This window comes from Chiloscyllium plagiosum, unplaced genomic scaffold (genome assembly GCF_037043375.1).
Source record: "Chiloscyllium plagiosum isolate Xiang-an unplaced genomic scaffold, Cpla_swu_hap1 HiC_scaffold_11, whole genome shotgun sequence".
Classification (NCBI taxonomy): Eukaryota; Metazoa; Chordata; class Chondrichthyes; order Orectolobiformes; family Hemiscylliidae; genus Chiloscyllium; species Chiloscyllium plagiosum.
In genome coordinates, this window is record NW_028270149.1 from 34,636,906 (window position 1) to 34,659,102 (window position 22,197).

The following is a 22,197-nucleotide window of genomic DNA, read 5'->3' on the forward strand; positions in this document are numbered from 1 at the left end:
TGGGAAGTCAAGTATGGGATACTTGGCTTCATTAGCTGGGACATAGAATATAGAAACAAGTCTTAGCACAACTTTATAATATAAACAGTGGTTCGGCCACAGGTGGAGTACAGCTCTAGTCATCCCACTATCTCAAGGATATGATAGCACTGGTAAGGGTTCAGAGGAGATTCACTACAATGTTGCCTGGGATAATAAGTCTCAGTTAGGGATGGATTGGATTTGTTTTCCTTGGAGCAGAGGAGGCTGAGAGTGGATCTGATTGAGGTATATAAAATTATGAGGGGCACAGATTGAGTAGATCATGAGAATCTTTTCTCCATGGCAGACATATCCAAGACCGTCAGGCCTAAGTTTAAGTGAGGAGTAAGTGTTTTAGAACAGATCTGAGAAAAAAAACATCACCCAGAAGTTGGTGGAAATGCTGAGAGGGTAGCAGAAGCAGGTACTATCGCTACATTTAAGAAACATCTGGATGAGCATTAAAATGCCTGGGCATAGTAGGTCATGGGCTAAATGCAGGTAAATGGGATTAGTGTAGTTTGGTGTCTGTTGGTTGACAGAGACATGGTGGACTGAAGGGCCTGTTTCTATCCTAAATGACTCTATTATATTCCTGGCTCATTTCAAGGACTGAATGCTGAACAAGGATGACTGGGAGACAAGGGCTACCCTCTGCAATCATGGTTGACCATTCCATTACGCAACCCCTTGATTGAGAACTTGGTATAAACTGATTGCAGTCCATTTTTCCAACAGAGCCATCAGGGAAAAGGCAATAGACCTCTTGAAGATGAGGTTCCAATCCTTCAGTGAGCTTGAGGAGGCCTTGCAGTGAAGGCCTGATGGAGTGTGCAGCATAATTCTAGCATGCTGCACTCTGCACATTGGAAACAGACAAAGAGGGGTTGAGAAGGATGCTGAAGAGCTTGTAGAGTGATAACAGTTTCCTGCATGTGAAAATGAGGACAATGAGCTGGAGAAATATCACTTTAAATGCAATAGAGTACAGCATTGTCAGGCACCACCAGCCAGACAGAACTTAATTGGCACCTTGCTCCAAAGATGAGAGCTGAGTGCGGTGATCATTTATTGACCGTCCTTTTGTTATTATTCAAAAGGCAAGCAGTCTCTGCCTGTTCTCAAAAGCAAATTGAGCTTTTTAAGTTTGTCTTTACTTCACTTTTGCTGTTTCTCAACAAAAATGAATGTTTTCAACCATCTGAAGGCTTTGCAGCACATGATACTCCCAGATTGAATAATGACAAGATGTTATACTGTGCAGTGCATTGGAAAAAGATTGGCAATCCTCAGACAAAGTATGGCCACCAAGGATGGGTTGCCTGTTCAGCTTGATTCTTGGAACTGCAGTTACAATGACAGTTAATCATACAGGTGATGATGAAGCGTCAATACATTTATAAATGTGAGCATGCCTTTGTAACTAAATGCCACCAATATGCCCTCAGAAACTTATTTCAATTCCTTTCTGCTACATTTATTTTGAAGGGCTATCCATGGCCAACAGCATTTGACCTGATTCATGGCTGAGCTTTAAATATTGCACCAATGCAGTGAATCCTGGGAGACCCTGGCAGTGGCAAGTTCTTGAGCTGCTGGTGAGTACACCATAGTATAAGTATGATGCTATAGATGTGTGGTGAACATATTGAGGTGAACCACCTGACCCCCCCCCAAAACTGACACTTTGCTGATTTTTGGTAAAATCCAGCCCATTATTTTTAAAGCTTCCACCATTCACAATGTTTAACTGTAAGAGATCTAAGAAAAACAACTTGATGAAGTTAATTTCTTTACAACTGTTCTCAGCTGTAAAAAAAAGGAAGATTACATCACAGAATACTTTCACACCGCTATGTTCATGTCATCCCCTCCACCGGAGCAGCTCAGCGACCGGTACTTCCACTTAACAGGACTGTCTCTGTGACCCAGTAAACTGAAACTACTTCTGTAGCTTAACCAAGAAACCGGCTTGCTGTTTAGTTCCTTTAATTTTTTAAAATCTAAATATATTCTTGTATTATGTAAGAAGCAATTCCTTTAATTTGAACAGTAGGTATGTGAAAAGCACAATATAAATGCTGACTGTATTTCTGTATTAATGTGAGGCAAGAAGAATTGAATGATTTCCAACACAGTTTGAGAGAAGTGTTTTACAAACATTATTTATAACCATGATGACTTTCTGTGTACAATCGATCTGGTGTTAAGTTCAGAAAATAATTAATGAGGCATCTTACAATTTGTAAATCATCCCTGACAGTAGACGTGTACACCAATCCTGCTTCCAAATTCTTTGGGTGAATCTGTAAATAGTCACGTCCATATGACTGATGGCCATCCTATCTGCTGTGTAGTACTATTAACTGGCATGCCAATTTATAGACATAGACCCATCTCTAAGCCATTTTAGGAGAGTCTGGCTACAGGGTGGGATTGGGTCACACAGTGGAATGAAACTCCCCTGCCCTTTAACTAGACCTCTTAGTTATCCTATTAAGACATGTGCAGACACTGACTGGTATTTCTCATTTGGGAATTAATTTCCTCTGCTTGTGTTACACTGCAAATGCTGACGAGATGCAGTTTCATCCTTAAAGAATGGGATATATAGTTATTGAATACATTGGTGACTTCTCTGGTTTATTAGCAGAGGCAGAGAGCACAAACACAAGGTGGTGATGTTGCATTTATACAAGACACTTATTAGATATCAGTTAGAGGACTGTGTACAGTTGTGAACGCTGCACTATAGGAAACATGTGAATACGCTGGAAAGAATGCAACAGCGATTTGCAGGAATGAGGAATTCAGTCATGTGGATAGGTTGAAGAAATAGGGCCTGTTCTTCTCAGAGTGAAGAAGACTGAGAGGATATTTCATAGAGATTTTCAAAATCATGAGCATCCTAGACAGAGTAGATGGCGAGAAGCTGTTCGTACGCGGAAAAGAGAAAAGAATGAAAATGCATACATTTAAATAGGTTTGCAAGCAAAATACAGGTGATGTGAGAGTAAGCTGATTAATTTGATTTACTGTCATGTACACCTAAGTTGTAAAGAAACTAACTTCGTCAAGTGAAAAGCTTTGTTTGTGAGCAGTACAGGCAGATCATAGTAAGCAAGGACATACAGATCATTGGGTGAAAGGTAAAAAAGTCTTGGACAGAGTAAAGAATACAGGTTACACCAAATATTAACAAGATCAACATTATATGAAGTTAGAGAATCCATTCATCAGTCTAAACATTTCACACAGCAAGTTGTTAAGACATGGAAGTATGGCAGAGGCAAGTTCAATTGAAGAATTCAAGAGGGCATTGAATGATTATTTGGATATAAATGTTATGCAGTGACATGGGGAAAAGACAGCAGTTTAGCAGAAGGCAATAGAACTGGTGCAGGCATGATGGGCTGAATGGCTGCCTTTTGTACCTCACAATTCTGTGATTCTATCAAGCAGACTGGCTCTGACTCAATTTGAGCAACGTCAGAGGAGATTGGTTAGTTTGCACTAAAATATCCCAGAATAAATAATTCAGTTTGTCTTTCCATTAGGAATCCACTTGTGCTTATTTCTTCAACCAACAACAGAACTTAACATTGGTGCATTAATAGCAATGAAGTCAGCTTCTTTAATGAAAGGCTTAGGGTTCATATTAGAAATTAGATTGAGCAAAGTGCCTGATATCTCACACCAATTTATCCTAAAATAGGTCTTTTTCTTATACTTAGTTGTGCTTAAATATATTTATAGTGAACTTCACAAAAAATAATACCTTATGCATTGTTAATGTTTACCTCGAAAATCTTTTATGCAATATCATAAAAATGAATCAAATGTAAACCCTTTATGTATGAGGAAAATTTAATTAAAGCTACTCAGAACACTTCAATTTCTTTCATCTTCCCAGGAATAGTGCAGATTCATCATCCTAATCATTATGCTGTCTTCAATCCATGAAATAGATTTAAATGAACAGTGCAGCTACATTTTGTTCGAGATGATCTCAACCTTATAATAGTCTTGAATAGCTAATTTCATGGCAGTCATCATTAAATAGTGAATTCTTAACGGCAATGTCTTAAAAAAAATCAGAGTCCACTTGTCAACCAATCAGCACTCTCATCTCATAATATCATTGTTGTTTTCTGTTTATTTTGATATTTCTTGAGAATTATCCTGATTGGCACAAGACGAAAAGCTTCAACAAAAGCGATTTTTTTTCTGCAAGACTCAAGTTTTGCACATCCAATCAACTGTAAATTCATATAATTCTACGACATTGAGAAAATTCACCAGCATGAAGAATTCTTACTGAAAAAAAATGTTTGAATTTTATCTCCTGGCGTCGGGGTTTTTACTTGGATTTATGCTTCATAGACAAAACAAGGATATGTGAAGTGGCTCTCATAAAATGTGGCCTAATTAACAGAATTCCTACAGCTATTTTAGTATTCAACTTAAGGATCAATCTTGAATGATGATTTAATTGCAAGAACGAAAAGCATTAATTGTGTTTATTGTAAATAGCACAGAGTGCATGATGTTTGAAGTATTCACGAAACAGCAGTTTAAAAATATACTTGCTTATTTTGTTTTAATGAGGAGGTAAACCAGCACAAATGGAAATATTAGTTTTGTTTTCCTCACTTTTGTAAAGATGTTTTCCAACTTAATACAAGAACTACTGTTAATGGCAAACTTGGGATGTATGGGCAAGTTGTGCAACAAAGGGCACTGCAGTAGTTAACTTGATCAACAGTCACAAAGTCAAATATAAAAGATGCACTCTTCTGGGCTGAATTAGCTGATTTCAGAGAATCAAATTGTACTGAGGTGAGACAATTAGACTTCAAGGGCATGGGCTAAGTAGGGAAAATAATAAGTCACTAAGGTCCTCTTTTCCAATTTCAAAACATCGATCCCTTCTGGCAAGTGAACATAAGTTGCTCTGAGAAGTGTTGTTGAAACATTGAGAAAATTTTCCATTCTCTTCAGCAATGGTAAGAAATGTGAGAAAATATTGTGAAATTGAAAAACATATCAGAATCTTCACAGTGAGAAAATAAATTCTGATTTTGCCCTTAAGGTTTAAACAGTAAGGTCAGAATTTGGCAATTGAGCTGTGATGGCTTTATTTTCATGCATCACATTTCTAATAGACTAAGTTGAGTTAGTTCTCTTCAACTTCCAAATCTCTTCTTGCCAAGAAACCAGATGGTACCAATTCCTGACATGAGAGACACAGCAATTAACTAACAGTTGATTTCTTGCTTTTCTGGGTCTTCACCACAATGTCCCTACATGCTCCTCTCTTCCTTTACTCATTCTTTTAGGCATCACCAAAACTCCAGTCTCATCACAACATCATGCCTGCTTTCAGAGACATTCACACACTACTTCAACCCTTCAAGACTTCACTTTGGACTCATCTACTGTACCTGCATGCTTCTGCCAAGTTGCTTTGCTTACAAGAGCATACACACATTTTGTGCATCTACACATTGAATAGCTCTAAGTTTCGTTTCTTAGCACACATTCACTTTGCACTTATTTGAAGGCTGCTGGCCTCTGTGGCTCTTATTGCTTTCATGCACACAGGGAGAGGCAGGTAGCTAGTCATATCTCAATGCAGTTGTGTAGTCAAGGAGGTGAACATGTTACTGTATAATGATGTTTCATCAATGTCAAATCTGCACCGTGTGCCAGCAACTTAAGCAGAAAAACACATTGCATATGCTTCAACCAAGTGGCCATGTCTCAAAGTCTAAAGTGACTAGTCCTGAGAGGTGTCAGAGGGGACTAGAGGGTCCATCGTCAGGCACTTGGTCCTATCAGAGTCCAGGGATCTGAGTCTTTGCAATCTAGGCTTAAGGCCACTGCCTGAACTGCAAGCCAAGTGCGACCAGTCCAGCAATTACAGGCATGGTGTTAGTTATGGTGCTGTAGCGGCATCAGTCCAGGTTCTGAGCATTGATCAGTCAGGGCTCTACTTCAAAATCAGTCCAGCATTGGTCATGATCAATCCTGCAATTGGTGCATTAACTGTCAGGGAGTTTATCAGAGCCTATCCATGGAGTTCTGGGAAACATGGAAAACTCAGTCTCCGGATGGAGGCTGTTGAACTGGTTTTGAGGGGATCATTACAATGAAAAGGGGTAATTTAAGGCAGAAGCTGGGATCCCACGGAGAAAAGGAGGTGACAAGAACTCTGGGAAGAGACGTTTTCACAAGTAACAATCTTCACGAGAAGAGTGATTGGTCATCAAGTGGATGATAACTTTCAGAGACTTTGAAAAGTTTCTGGGAGCACACGGGGGACATTATTCGCTACATTAAATGGGGTGGAGAGAGCCTGATCTGTGGTTGGCCCTGTTGACCTGGAAGACTTGGTTTGTCATCACAGTCCCCCGCATTTATATCTCAGCCCCCTTGGCTCCCCCAATTCCACATTCCTGATGAAGGGCTTATGCCCGAAACATCGACTCTCCTACTCCTCGGATGCTGCCTGATGCTGCTGTGCTTTTCCAGTGGCACACTTTTTGACTCTGATCTCCAGCATCTGTAGTTTTTACTTTTTTCCTAACTGCCAGATGTACACAAGCTGGAATAAGCATTAATGGACTCCCTAACCCAGTATACCAACTGCCTCCGACAAGCTTGGCTGTGCACTTGGCCAAGTCACTAATAGCTGAGAACATGGAATTATCTTCTGCCTGGGACAGAAAAGATATTCGGTTTTCAGAAGTCCTCTGAGTGCAAGAGAATGAGGGTATTTCTTCCTTGATGAACAGCAGAGATTTGTCAGTGATGTGCTTGTCAGAATGTGCTCTCACTCCTAATCGAGAAAGCACCAAGGTGACAGCCTCAGAGCTGAAGGAGGGTACAGGAGGAAGCCTTGCTCGGAGCATTCATTGGCTTTCTCTGCAAAGATGCAGCTGCAACTGGTGGCCTCTGCCACCACCCTCTTTGAGGCAGAGGTTCACTGAGTGCTGCTAAGAAAGGAGAGGGAATTAATTGTGTAAGAGGGATAAACATTTGAGAAAGTTACAAATGAGTTCATTCTGGTGGTAATAAGAGAGCATCACTGAACAACACAATGAACCTTACTTGGTTGGGTGAGTGTTAAGGTCTCTCCATCCCCACACGTGTGGATGGACTCTTCTCCAGCCAAATCCAACATTTTTCCTCATATGGTATGACCAGCATCTGTCCACACTGCCTCCATGGTTTTCAACCTTTTGATCTGGCTGTGAGTAATTTCTTTCCACAAGACCAAAGGAAGGACTGAATATGAGGGAAGTGGATGGAAGAATAGCTAGTGGTGATGTTGAAGCAGGAGAGCTGGTGAGGTGTCCTAAGTGAGTCAGAATTGCAAAGGGTTAAGTGAGTGAGAGCCATTCAGTGGGCATGATGCATAAAAAAGTGAGAATTGTAGTGCATGTAGTGGCCCTGTGACCAGGCGGTAGCAGAGAGAAGATGGTGGAGCCTACCCTTACAATGTGGAGAAAATCATTAACCTTCCATCTGAACTGCTGTGCATTGTGTTTCACCTGAGACACTGCACTGACCCAGGACAATCTTTTAATCCAGATTGGTTGAGTTTGGTGATATGACCTCTTCCATAGGTCAGCAGGAAAAATAACTGCTCTTCTTTCCATTGTTCTGTCCATGACCAGCTTTAAGTTCCTGTTAGTGAATCAAGGAGCTAACTTACCTTTCTGAGCCATTTCCTTGGGGATAACCAGGCCAGATCACAGTGTGAAGGCCAGTTCTCTGCTTGCAGTGCCTGATATTCTGTAGAGCTGGGTCTTAAATACAGTGCCATTGACATGAAGATAATAAAGTCCTGGCAGCAGTGATCAGCTTTTCTGCTTCTGCTGCAACATGATTCTCTGAAATGGGCACTGTCCGAATATATAATTAAAGAGATGGAGAGTGGAAGATTATATGAGAATAGGTGCCGTGGATCATAACAGACTACGTCCCATAAATCTCACCAAAACAAACTTTGCCAAAAATGGGAAAATTCATCCACAGTTTCTCTTGCCACGGATACTTCCAGACTTACTGAATTTTTTACAGCACTTTCTCTTTGTTTTTTCAGGTCTCCAGAATCTTGTGTTTATTACAGACGGACGTCAGCTCAGAATTAAGGTATAAAGTTATTTTCGAGTAGAATAATTTTCTCTAAATTATAGTTGGAAAACAAACCTTCTGTCTGAAGTCTGGCCTCATAAATATGAGACAGCATTTGGTGTTTGTGAAATTTGATGATATCAGATCACAGCCCTGAATTAGTTATAGACATATTGAATTTTTTTTTAAATAAGACAGACTGCATTGTGACAAAAAAGGAAGAGAAAGATTTATTAGCCAAGATATACGTGCATGTAAATTCTCAGAATATAATTCGGCGATGTCTGGAAAGAAATTCTAAATAAATTAATTGTACTTAGTTCCAAGAGGAATATCAGAGTAGAAGGATGTCAAGGGACTTCAGGCACAGAAACCTTAAAGAAACAGATGCAATGCAAAAACCAACTTCTAGTCTTCTGTGGTTGTGACAATAATGGAGTTTGATTATCACCTCAATAGAAACAGCTCATGTATGTTAATCATTGACTATGGGCATGATGTGAACTCAAAGAAAACAAGGTTAGATCTCATGGAATACAGGGAGAACTAGCCATTTGGATACAGAACTGGCTCAAAGGTAGAAGACAGAGGGTGGTGGTGGAGGGTTGTTTTTCAGACTGGAGGCCTGTGACCAGCGGAGTGCCACAAGGGTCGGTGCTGGGCCCTCTACCTTTTGTCATTTACATAAATGATTTGGATGCGAGCATGAGAGGTACAGTTAGTAAGTTTGCAGATGACATCAAAATTGGAGGTGTAGTGGACAGCGAAGAGGGTGACCTCAGATTACAACAGGATCTGGACCAGATGGGCCAATGGGCTGAGAAGTGGCAGATGGAGTTTAATTCAGATAAATGCGAGGTGCTGCATTTTGGGAAAGCAAATCTTAGCAGGACTTATACACTTAATGGTAAGGTCTTAGGGAGTGTTGCTGAACAAAGAGACCTTGGAGTGCAAGTTCATAACTCCTTGAAAATGGAGTCGCAGGTAGATAGGATAGTGAAGAAGGCGTTTGGTATGCTTTCCTTTATTGGTCAGAGCATTGAGTACAGGAGTTGGGAGGTCATGTTGCAGCTGTACAGGACATTAGTTAGGCCACTGTTGGAATATTGCGTACAATTCTAGTCTCCTTCCCATCGGAAAGATGTTGTGAAACTTGAAAGGGTTCAGAAAAGATTTACAAGGATGTTGCAGGGTTGGAGGATTTGAGCTAAAGGGAGAGGCTGAACAGGCTGGAGCTGTTTTCCCTGGAGCGTCGGAGGCTGAGGGGTGATCTTAGAGGTTTACAAAATTATGAGAGGCATGGATAGGATAAATAGACAAAGTCTTTCCCTGGCGTCGGGGAGTCCAGAACCAGAGGGCATAGGTTTAGGGTGAGAGGGGAAAGATATAAAGAGACCTAAGGGACAACTTTTTCACGCAGAGGGTGATACGTGTATGGAATGAGCTGCCAGAGGATGTGGTGGAGGCTGGTACAATTGCAACATTTAAGAGGCATTTGGATGGGTATATGAATAGGAAGGGTTTGGAGGGTATGGGCCGGGTTCTGGCAGGTGGGACTAGTTTGGGTTGGGATATCTGGTCGGCATGGACGGGTTGGACCGAAGGGTCTGTTTCCATGCTGTCCATCTCTATGACTCTATGACTCTATGGGCAGAAGACATGTTTTCACCTTCCAGGACTACACATTAGATTGGGTAAACCAAGCATCTGGGGCCATGTCTCTGTATGGTCTTCTGGTGTTCTAGTTCAAAAGGACTGGGTGTATGCTGTGAAGGTCACATCTGAAGAACATCCACGAGACACTCCTGCATTTGTAACTAAATAGAAAAGCCACTCTTCTCTCTTTCACTGATTGTTGGAAACAAGGTGTCGTTCAACAAAGCCACCATTTAACTTAGAGAACCAAGAATCTCCAGACTAACTGCTCTACTGCTAATGTTTGTGCTATCAGAACCATCCAATTTAATGGCAACATTTCACTATCTACTTATCATGGACAAGTCAAAGACTGATTTTTATATCTTTTTCAAATGTTATGTCACAAAGTTATAGAGCACAGAAGAGGTACTTTGGCTCATTGAGGCTGTGCTGACCTATCTAAACTACATAAGGAATATTGTGTGCAGTTCTGGTCACTCTCCTACTGGAAAAATGTTGTGAAACTTGAAAGTGTTCAGAAAAAAATTACAAGAATGTTTGTCAGAGTCAGAGAATTTGAGCGATATGGAGAGGCTGAATAAGTTGGGACTGTTTTCCCTGAAGCATCAGAGGGTGAGGGGTGACCTTATAGAGGTTTATAAAATCATGAGGAACATGGATAGGGTAAATATACAAAGCTTTTTCACTGAGTTGGAGGAGTCCAGAACTAGAGGGTGTAGGTTTCGGGTGAGAGGGGAAAAATTTAAAAGGGACCTAAGGGGTGACTTTTTCACGCAGAAGGTGTTGTATGCATAGACTGAGCTGCCAGAGGACATGGTGGAGGCTAGTACAATTACAACATTTAAAAGGCATCTGGATGAGTATATGAATAGGAAGGGTTTAGAAGGATATGGGCCAAATGCTGGCAAATGGGATTAGATTAGGTGAGGATATCTGGTCAACATGGACGAGTTGGGCTGAAGGGTCTGTTTCCATGCTGTATGTCTCCATGACACTATGACAAGGCACTTGCCCCATCACCTTGAATGTTATGATAGTTCAAGTACCATCCATGTGTTTTCTCCCTTCCCACCTCTAATCTGTGCATCTCTAATCTTTGGCATTTTACTATTTTTTATTCCAGAACCTGGAATAAAATGCTCCTTTCAAATATATTGAAACTGGGAAAGGAATCCTTAAGAGAAGGGACCCCTTCTCTTGAGTTATCCTTGTTGTGAGCAAGGTGAGGTGTGGGTTAAATAAAGTAGGAAAGCAAGTTCCTCCCTCCTCCCTTCGGTTTGTAATGATTTGGGGGAGGCCCATCTGGAGTCATAATAAATTGGGGAATGTCATCCAGGGATTGGTCAGAATAGAAGCCAAATTACAGCAAAAGTAAGAACTTTGGTGAAAGATTAGGATAATATTTCTTACAATAATGAGTTAAAATGACGTGCCATTTCAATTAAGAATTCGATTAATGAAATACTGTACCTCCATCATTGTCTCTCTTATCATCGCACACCATTTCCATGATGACATTACATCCCATTCCACTCCAGCCGGCTTGACAAACACAATGCCATCCATTTTGATCCAATGTACACCTCCCGTTTCCATTGCACAAACCAGGACATCCCTCTGTCAGAATTATAAAAAGAAAAACATTAAAGCAGTGACCACTGCATCAATGTTATATCCTTAAGATATATATATATATATATGAAAAATAAGATATACATAAACAAAACGTTTTTAGTTAAACAGTGACACAGTAGCAATTAGACAGAAGATAATACAACACCAGTACTTTGTTTCGATGAAGAAAAATATATTGACCTAGTTAAAAAGGCACATCCCTTATTTTAAAACACCAAATAGAAAGTGATTCAAACACTCTGGAAGCAACAAGTAAGGTAACAATTCATACATAGCCAATCCTTGAGCATCGCTGGACATGTGACAATATCAAAGATACATCAGCCAATTGAAAGCACAGAAATGTAGCTGTGAGCAATGGATGTGCACATTTGTACTTATCAAAGTGCTTGGCAAAATGGCCATCTGATATGCGTTAGTTTTCCTGAGTGTAGGAAACAATGTACCTTATACTAAGTAGAAAATGTTGTTGTCAAGTTTAGAGTGGTGCACAGCAGGTGAGGTCGAATCTGAAGAGCAGGAAAATCAACGTTTCGGGCAAAAGCTTTTGCCCGAAACATCGATTTTCCTGCTCCACAGATGCTGCCTGACTTGCTGTGCTTTTCCAGCACCACTCTAGGCTTGACTCTAATCTCCAGCAACTGCAGTACCCACTTCTGCCGAGAAAATGTTGTTGCCTTGTCCAAGGGTCTGGGACGATGGGATAGATTGAATAAATTACACAAGAATATATTGATCTCATGTGCATTTTGGCTATTTAAATTTATATGTAAACTCATTCACTGATATTGACTAATTACTTAAAATATGTAAACAAGTTCCAACACCAATCATCCCTTTTATTTTGGAAGTAAAATTAAGTGCAATGTTTGGATTCTTATCAATTATCCTTCAAATTACATTTGTACCTCTATCCTACTGAGTCCTGCCTCAACCTGAGTAAGAAATCTGTTCACAGATCTTGGTGATATTTAAAAGATTTGATAAACTGTAATTTCTTCCTATTTTCTCTTACTTTTCTAGGAAAATTGCCCATGTTCTCTAAAGACTGGGGACTCACCATTCAAAGTGTCAACTCCCGAACATATTGTGCCACCAACTCATACCATGAGCAATGAATTAGAACACTAATACATTTTTGTTTACTCATTTGATTAATTTTATTGTCATTGCCTTGTTATTTTCAATGTACTTGCAAATACTGATGATCCTTTCTGGAGGCTTGCTCACTGACCAGAACATGTATTCTATAATGGTTTTAATTAATCTTACGCTAATTTGACTTTATTCATCTGTTGGGTTGCTTTCATGGGACACAAATTAAGTTAATAAAAACTAACTGTCGGTCCGTTCTGCAAGTACAAGCAGTTCTGTGAATGAGGATACTTATTTGTGCCTTAGTTATGATATCACCTTTGAGACATCGGAAAAAGTGAAATATCCATACTTCTGGATTATATAAAAGAAGTAACCTATTGTTTTTTGTTGCAATAAACTGGATAAATGTATGAGAACAATTCAGCGGGTTACTGGAAAATTTTAGCATTACACTCTGAATGCACATTACACTCAAAAGGGTTAAATGTGAAAATATGTAGAGAGGTGCAGGACAGTACAGTGAGAGTAATATAAGTAATACATCAGAGAAAACTAGAAAGGAGTCAAAGTTCAAAACACTACATCTGTTTTTAAACTTCAAAGCTTGTAGTGATCATGGGATAGGAGGGAAGAGTCTGACCCACATCGGCTAAGACTCCCAAATAACTGTAGCCAAATGATATATATCAAAAATCGAGTTTATAAATATACAGGCTTTTGGGGATTTAGCTGCACTCCTGTGGATATCCTGTCGAAGGCAGAGAGAAGGAGCCCCCTTCCTATTAAAAGGGGAGCACTGAATAACTAACTGGTGCAGGAGCAAAGTCTGGAATGTGGTTGAACAAGATGCCTTGTGAAGGCCCAAGGATAAGTGATAAGAGGTTCTGGTAAACACTACGGGATGACCAAAAGCTGTCTATGGACTGATCATACAGTCATATGGTTAACCTTCAAACAGAAACAGAAATTGCTGGAAAAACTCAGCAGGTCTGGCAGCATCTACGGAGAGAAATCAGAGTTAATGTTTCGGGTCGAGTGACCCTTGCTTCAAAGGAAGGGTCACTCAACCCGAAACATTAACTCTGATTTCTCTCCATAGATGCTGCCAGACCTGCTGAGCTTTTCTAGCAATTTCTGATTTTGTTTCTGATTTACAGCATTTGCATTTCTTTCAGTGTTCACATGATTAACCTGCCTGAATATGCCTGTAATTAATTCATAACGTGATCAGTTTGTAACAGCCAACAGCAGGCTGAAAGCAAATGTATAAAGAGTATATGTTTCCTCTTGTTCAATGGGGAAATCCCTGGACTGCCAGAGGCTTTCTCCCCACCAGAGTAAAACAATAAACTCTTTGATGATTGAAATGGATCTTGGTGTTGAGTGCTTCATTTAGTCACTCTGCCCCAACACTATCATGCAATTAGTTATATATTGTTAGAATGAGAGCTGTTCCTTGTTAAGATTCACAAGCGGTTATTCCTCGACCCCTATAAACCAAATAGTTTCTTAGACTGTTTCAAGGAAAGAGGAATGGTGGCACAATCCTTCTACCCATAAACACTACATTTTCGAAATATCCAAGAGTGTCTCTCATGTTAAAGCATTGCATCCATGCTTTGGTGTAAAATGGATGAGAGTGAATTAGTCTTCTGTTTTAGATCTCTTCCAATTTTAATTTCCATTTATGTGTAAATACCCTTAACTGTTTTGCCATTGTTTTCTAAAATGTAGTGAAATATTTTAAAGAAACACTCATTCTGAAAAATAATATTGGGTGAAGATTTCTGACCCAGTGAGCAGACTTATGGTCACATCCCTGCAGATGGATGAAGATATATTACAAACTGCTTCTTACCTTTTACAACATTATCCAAATGTTGTGCTTAAGAACAGAAAAGAAAAAAAATCTATATGAGGCATGAAAAATACAAAATGAAAAGTATTGATAAAACAGTCTGATTTTTGAGACGATAAAACATCTGGGTTTTTCTTACCAACTGTGCAGTGCTCTCCTTCCCAGCCAGGACTGCACTGACATTTGCCATCCTTACACTTTCCATGTTCAGTACAACGTGGGTGGCATTCATGCTGGTCACAATTTAGGCTGCCCCAACCCTTCTCACAGTGGCATAACCCATCTAAACATATGCCATGCTTGCCACAATCCACCTCACAAATTTCTGCAGGAGACAACAGAACAATTTGTTGTTTTAACATCTTAATCATTTGACCCATTATACTTAGCACATTTTAGCCACATGGTAAATGCCAAGTTAAGCGTTTTATTAAAGTACCAGAGAGGATTTTTAAAGCAAGCCAATTGGCTTGTTGCTAGTTTACAATTGGAAATAAAAACTGAACATTTGGCTATAGTGCTTGGCTTTGGTCCAAATTTACGACAGAAAGATTTAATTTATCTGCAATAACAGAAAGTAACACCCCTGTATAATCTGGAAACAGATGGCTGTACTATTAACCTCATTTTAAGGGTAATATGCTATACCCAGTGGCTGTATATTAGAAGCTGCTCGTTTAATGTTTGTTGGCCTAGTTCAGCATTGGTTTTTTAAGTTATTCATTTGTCTCAGATTAGAATGCCCTGAAAGGATGGAAGTTGGTGCAAGATAAGACATGGGCAGCAGAGTTTAAGACGACCTGAAGTTTATAAAGAGAAGAATGCAGAAGACTAGCCAGGGAGTACATTGGAATTGTTAAGTCTCGTAGTAACAAAGGCATTAATGAGGATTTTTTGCTGAGGATCTCCAGAGACAGGGGAGAAGCTGGGCAGTGTTACAGAAGTTAAAGTATTTTTTTTAGTGATGGTGTGAATAGAGATTGGAAGGCGTACTCAGAAAGGAAAGCTTCATGGTTTATTCTCACAAAACTTACACTCATCATAATCAGAGAAATTGTCACATTGACCTCAAGGAACATCAAATCAATCTTTGCCCTTATTTGTATGCATTCTTGGCTAGTTTGTCTTAATTTTAGCAGAAATTATATTTATCTTTTCTGTATTATCAGCTGGTATTTCATCTCTTAGGTAAAATCTTACTCTCCCTCATTCCTCCATCCTCACAAATGTTATTTGAAAAATAATACTTTGATTTGTGTATAGCTTATATCTCTTGCAATTATCATAAAAATTAATATAATATGATCACAACTTCCTGTGCACTGTCGCAGGCTCATATCTTCTGATCTGTATTGATTTCTTTCCCATTACTAGTCTGGCAATGAAGCCTTCAGCCATGTTGAGGTGCTAACATATTACAGTCAGAAAAGAATCTTGGGCCCACTAAAAATTCTTATCTTTTCATTGTTTGTTCAGTTTGATTGCACTTTGCAGGGGTGGGGTAATGTGGGCATTAAAATGTCCCTTGATTATGATTCTCCCTAATTTTACTCATTTGATCAATGTTTATACATTTTTTTCTTCTGCTTGCTTTCCACTGGTTAATGACCTGTAATATACCTGCATACCTGTCTAACCTTTCCCTAAATCCATGATTAGGAGAACAGAACTGGAACAGACATGGTTAAGAGGTTATTTAGCCAGATTTTTCCAGATCTAATAGAGATTTTTCAATCATGAAGAACTGTGATAGTGTTCATAAAGGAAAAAAAATGCTCTGCTTGGAAATCAGTATCATAAGTATCATAAATTTAAAATAATCAATTAGAGGACAGTAACTGTCAGAATTGTTTTTATGCAGAAACTTGCTGGAACTTAAAAGGATTTGCCACAAGGAATTAAACCAGTGCCTCTTTTAAGTGAAAATTTGATAGATAATTGAAGGACTGTAAAACACAAGGCAATGACTGAGCAGGTCAATGGGATTAGTTTCAGATTGTTTGAGCAAAGAGCTGAAGCAGACATGATGGACCAAATTGCCTCCTGCAATGCTTTAACTTTTTACGATTGCAATTATTTTTATTCATACATGCTTCTTTAGATTGTTAAAGCAATTGAATAAATCTTAGCCTTGATTGAAATAAAAATTCTGAGCATTGAATTTCTCTTTCTTAAAGACTTTTGGGGAACAAAAGACAAATTAACCCTCAAACAGTGCTGAAAAGAGAGACATGTTGATTAAGGTTTTCAATTTGCACTCATCAGGACAAACACAAGAATAGCAAATTTCAAACAATCACAACTATTTTACAATAAGAGAAAAGTGAGCTTATTGGCTGGCAACTTTGATTGACTGAGATATTACCGTGAAGAAAGCAACAGGGAAATATAGATTCTCCAATTCCCAGGTAATTCTAAAAAAGGTAAATGCCTTGAACCTGTTCCTTTGCAATAACATGTCCTGACATATGAATGTATATCGCTTCTATCAAGCATAGGCACGCCATGTTATAAGCTTGATTGAATATCTTAAATTCGTTGTCACTGTAATTATTAGTGCACTCAAGATTGAGTTAGGTATTCCTTAATTACAAGATCACATCTAACAGTTGATATTTTGTACTGTGCAAGTATGATTTGGCTATGGACTGTAATCTGCATTTTATGAACAACCAATGGAACATGCTATTTTATTAACTGCTAAGTTCTGAAAGGATAGGAGTACATAACCAAAGAATTTGGAAACTTGATCCAAAAAAATTGATGAAGAAAATGAAAAATTCACAAAAGCCAATTTAATGAACCAACTCCCAGAATTTATTTAAGAATGTTTCAATCTGTGAAGTTTTCTCCACTCCTGTTTAAAATGAACTCACACAGAAAAGAGAGTAAGACTAGCATAAAACCTGCTAAATTATGTTGTCCCTGTATTTAATTTTTTTCATTCAAATCTCTCTTCACTCGGGGATTGAACAGAAATATTTCAGCTTGATCAAACAGATTAAACTAGAATTAAGCTGGGAGTCCTGGAGAAGTATTAACACAGATTCTGCTTTTGCAATACAATATACCCTGTGCATCAGTTGCACACAGCTTTCTCACTTTAAAGAACTGTAAAATTGGCCTTTGTATCTTAAATACGAACAGGGAATAAACCACGATCTCTATCATTTAACATTTATTAGATAAATGTTAAATGAAAAAAAGCTGAAAACGTTCTTGCTAATTTCTATGTTAAGTTGTTCTTTTCTATGTATTACAAGTCCATTTCCATGTCAGGTCACTTACAAGCAATCTTAAACAGCTCATTTCCATCACAATGATTGATCTTTCTATTCGGCACTAAGCTATAGTGTATTCTAATCTTTTCAAAAGGTGAATCCTAGCTCCCACTGAGGAGAAAAGGTACTGCTTTAGCCAGTCTGTCTTTTCTTCCCATCCTCCTTTCAGAGGGCCAGGCCATAGACTTCTATTTGATTCACCCATGCTTATTGGTAAAATAGAGATAAAACAAAACTGCTGATGCTGAAATCCAAAGTAGACAGGCAGGAGGCTGGAAGAACACAGCAGGCCAGGTAACATCAGGAGGTGGAGAAGTCGACGTTTCGGGTATAACTGAGGAAAGGTTACATCCAAAATGTCTTCTTCTCCACCTGCTGATGCTGCCTGGCTCACTGTGTTCTTGCCATTTCCTTCTGCGGATTGGCTGAATAGAAATCTTGCCCGCTAATAGCAGGTTTACTGGAAGAATTTGCAGGGTGACAATCAGCCTGCTTGCACACATTATAAAAGAAACCTTCCATGGCCACCATCTCCTTGCATAGGATGAAGGCAAAGAGCTCCTTGCCCAGAGGAGTACCACTACACCTCAAGCCAGTGCTTTAGTACTAGGCTGTAAAATTCATTTTCTTGTGTGTGTTACAATGGTATTGTATCAAGGTTAAGGGGAACAATTGGCCTCATCAATGGAAAGGAAATTCAAACCAACTAAACTTCTTCCTTCTTTTTGCAACATAATCTCTGATAGAAAGTTCATGTGTAAGAATATGAGGTGAGTATAATTATTCTCACCAGTGTTATTTCTTTTACAGGAATTAAAGGCACTACAGATAGATGACAACCAGCATTTTCCTCTATCCAGTTGTGCTCATCTTTTGAGCATTTTTATTTAATATACTGTTTGTTGAACTGATTTGTAGATTCAATGAATCCACCAGTGTGGAGGAGTTGAATTATAAATAGGCACAATGATTAACTGCAGGCGTTTCAGCAATTCTATTATATCAATGTGGGTTCATTTATCTCGCACATGCCAATGGGCTGAGCAACTCCTTCAAAACATTTTCCCGTCTGCATGCTCTTTCAAAGCAAATATTCAAATCAAAAGGAGAAATTGAAATTAAAAGAAGACTTAATTATTTAATCAATAATATCTCTGGGTGTTTTAAATTGTCGGTGGCACTAATAATATGGTGCCAATGCCAAGAAACTATGGTAATTCTTTGGAATTTCTTATTCTAGAGGACTCAGTCATTGAGTACATTCAAGATAGAGACTTACAGGCTTCGAGATAATAAGGATACCAAAGGATATGGAATAGTGTAGGAAAATGGTGTTGATATGGAAGATCAGCCATGGTCTCATTAAATGGCAGAATGAGCTCATGAGGCCAAATGACCTACTTCTGCTGCTATTTCTTGTCCTCCTATGTTCAAAAAAGGCTGACCATCTCTCAAAATATAAAGGCAATTAATTTAAATAAAAACAGACGATGTTGAAAATACTCAGCAGGTAGAGCAGCACCTGCGGCAAGAGAAACAGTGTTAACAAACTGGAATTTACAGGTGGGAAAGCAGACACATGGACTCATAACTAGGGCAGAATGCCATCATCAGTAAACCTGCTGTTAGCCTGTATGTGCCCACTCTCACTACGGGTTTTTGGATGAGAAAGTCCAATCGAGGCCTTATGAAAAGCCCCATTCCACTATCGCTCAGGCTTAATGGGCAGCAAGAGAGGCCTACATCTGCAGCTTGGCACATCTGACTTTGTGAACTGATGGCCATTTACAGGAGGAGTGGTGTGTATGTCCTGCCTGGCTCCCAGTTTCAATTGCTCGCCTCTGTCTGTAGTTTTTCCTCCATATGTTAACTCTTCCTGCTCCCATCCCCACCTTATCCAACATACTCTCCATCATCCTCATAAGGGTCTTCCCCCCACTGCCCTGGTTCTGTCAAGATCTCAGACTGACTGGAGTTCCAGACCATTCACTGTTGGTCTTCCTTCAGAGTCTCCCACAATACAAGCAATGACGACTACTCATGGTGACACTGCCTAACTCTGAGTAACTCCATAAGGTTGGACCTAATCCTGGAGAGGGATGATTTTGCACCTCATATTAACTAAAGGTTCATGGATTGAAGTTTAAAATATGGAGTACTAGTGAAGCAGAGGCAGATGTAGCTGCCTCAATATTTATGCTGAATTCAGGAAATCCACTCTCAGCATATAATCCAGCCCAACATTACAAGGCTATTAACCTGAAATTTCAACTTCATTTCTCTCTCCTCAAATTCTGCCTGACCTGCTGATTAAGTCCAACATTTTCTGTTTTTTTTTGTAACAAATCTTCCTATGACCCACTGAATACATTGAAGTTCTGAATGTCTCCTGTACTTGGTATTATTTAGTTCGGAAATATTCACAGCAGAAGAACAGCACATTCAGTGTAAAAAACTTCATGCCACTGTTTATATGCCATACCAATCATTTTCAAACTTTATTCATATAAACATAAACAAATATAAGTGGGACTTCATTATTTAGAATTAATAATACAGGGCAACCTTGATTATCCGAACGACTCAGGTGGTGTGTTATATTTGGATAATCAAATTTTTGAATAATTGAATGTTTGGATAACACAGTTTACCCACGCATCAGGACTTTGAGATCTTGTTCGGATTATCCGAAATTTGGATAATCGATGTTTGGATAATCGAGTTTGTACTGTAAATACTTGGACAAATGGACCACAAGTGTGGTTGATAAATTTGCTGTTCATATAAAGATAGGTAGAAAAGTAAATGTATTTGTTTAGAACATTTTCAATTATATATTTCTGCCATGTATTTACCAAATTTCCCTTGAAGGCAGGTATACCAGTTGTCTCAGCTATCCTTTATGCAAATATGTACCATATTCAAACCATTCTTTAAGCAGAGAATTTCTGCTATGTTATTAGTGACTTTGTTATACTTACTGCCTCTTAGTCTGGTCTCACTCACCAGTGGATCACATATGCTTGTCTATTCTCATCAAATTCTCTATAGTCTTAAAAACCAGTTACCCTGCAATTTTCCCTTTCTGGAGAAAAGAACTCCAGCTTAAATTAACTAGATTGGAGGTTTTCAGGGATTGGGAGTATGCTGTCACAAATTATTAAAAGTAGTGACATAATATCTTAAAGGCTAAGATGTACCTTGGCATACTCTAATAAATTTTTTTTGCATTTTCTCCAGGGCTGCTATATCATTTCAACAATATAGAGTCCAGAACAGTACACACTATACCAAGGATTTTCTAAACAAAGGTTCATATACATTCACAGAACTTCTGATCTTTCAATTCCATTCCTCTAAAAATGAACTTGAGTACTTTGTTTGCATTTTGTGGCCTTATTAATCCATAGCATTACTTTTAAAGATTTGTAATACACCTTTAATTGTATATCCCTCTACTCATTTACACAACATATTTTGTAGCGAGGATGTGGCATCCTATTCCTCCTAATAAATGTCAAGCTCACTTTAATATTAAGAAGAAAACAGAAATTATGTCTGCGGTGACCCACAATTCTGTATTCTTACCATTATTTCCAAACTCCATCTGGCCCCTGCATCTAGCTGACCCAGAATATTCATCACATGGGAATTCCATTTGAGCCTAAGCTAAACTTCTATCCTCATTGTCCGTCTGACAGAAATAACACCCATTTCAACCGACGTAGCATATATCTATTCTGATAGCCACCCATCCTTGCCAAATTTTCAGGCACATCATTGTTACTTCTAGTTTTAATTCTGGCCATGAACCTTTTAACCTCCTCATCTCTTTACCTGCCATTAAACCATCCTTTCAACTCATTTAATTGACCAAACATTTAGTCATCCCTTCTTCTGCTCTCTTCTTTTACTTCGTGTGAATATATGGCTAATTACATTTGTGCAAAGCTACACAAGACATAATTTCCTTGTTAATGGTACAATATAAATGCAAATTGTTATTGTTGGAGGAGAGTCAACTTGAAGATTGCTTGATTCGCTGAGCAAAGAGATTTAGATTTCACAGGAATTGCATATGAGAGCATTTACAGGCCACCTTTGGGAATACCAAGCAGCAGCAAGTTGTGAAAACTGCTACAAGAAGTGGTCTACTGCACTGGATCCCTTATTGGTCAAACACAGGCATAGCTACCATAACTAATCCTCTGACTTATCACTATACAAATGTTGGGCTCACAATCAAAGTAGTCTGCTTTGAATGGACTCAGCATATGACAGAATCAGCTGGAGACTTCACACAAAGTTTCAAGAGGTACTTTAAAATCCACTAGTCCCTCCCTCCTTACACAGATCTGTACATTTGTTGAATGAGAGTCCAGAATCAGAGCTGTGTCAGGAACTATCACATGTAATAATAGTTTCTCTCAGGGTGAGGCCACATCCAAACCCCTCAGGCATTCTACTCAAGTTTTTTGAGATTTGTGCTAAAGCTACAGGCCC

The 22,197-nt window shown here is 38.9% G+C and overlaps 1 protein-coding gene across 8 annotated transcripts in view; it reads right to left on the minus strand.

The window, feature by feature from the left end:
- The window catches only part of tenm1 (teneurin transmembrane protein 1), a 2,430,772-nt gene that overhangs the window by 160,416 nt on the left and 2,248,159 nt on the right, over window positions 1–22,197 (minus strand). For 7 of the 8 annotated variants that reach the window (XM_087991975.1, XM_087991977.1, XM_043704862.2 and 4 more), the window contains 3 exons: window positions 14,553–14,738; window positions 14,414–14,440; window positions 11,293–11,439 (listed from right to left, as the gene is read on the minus strand). In XM_087991975.1, the coding sequence (XP_087848101.1) occupies window positions 11,293–11,439; window positions 14,414–14,440; window positions 14,553–14,738 (360 nt within the window). The remainder of the gene's footprint in view (window positions 1–11,292; window positions 11,440–14,413; window positions 14,441–14,552; window positions 14,739–22,197) is intronic. The other variant, XM_087991976.1, reaches the window with a different exon arrangement.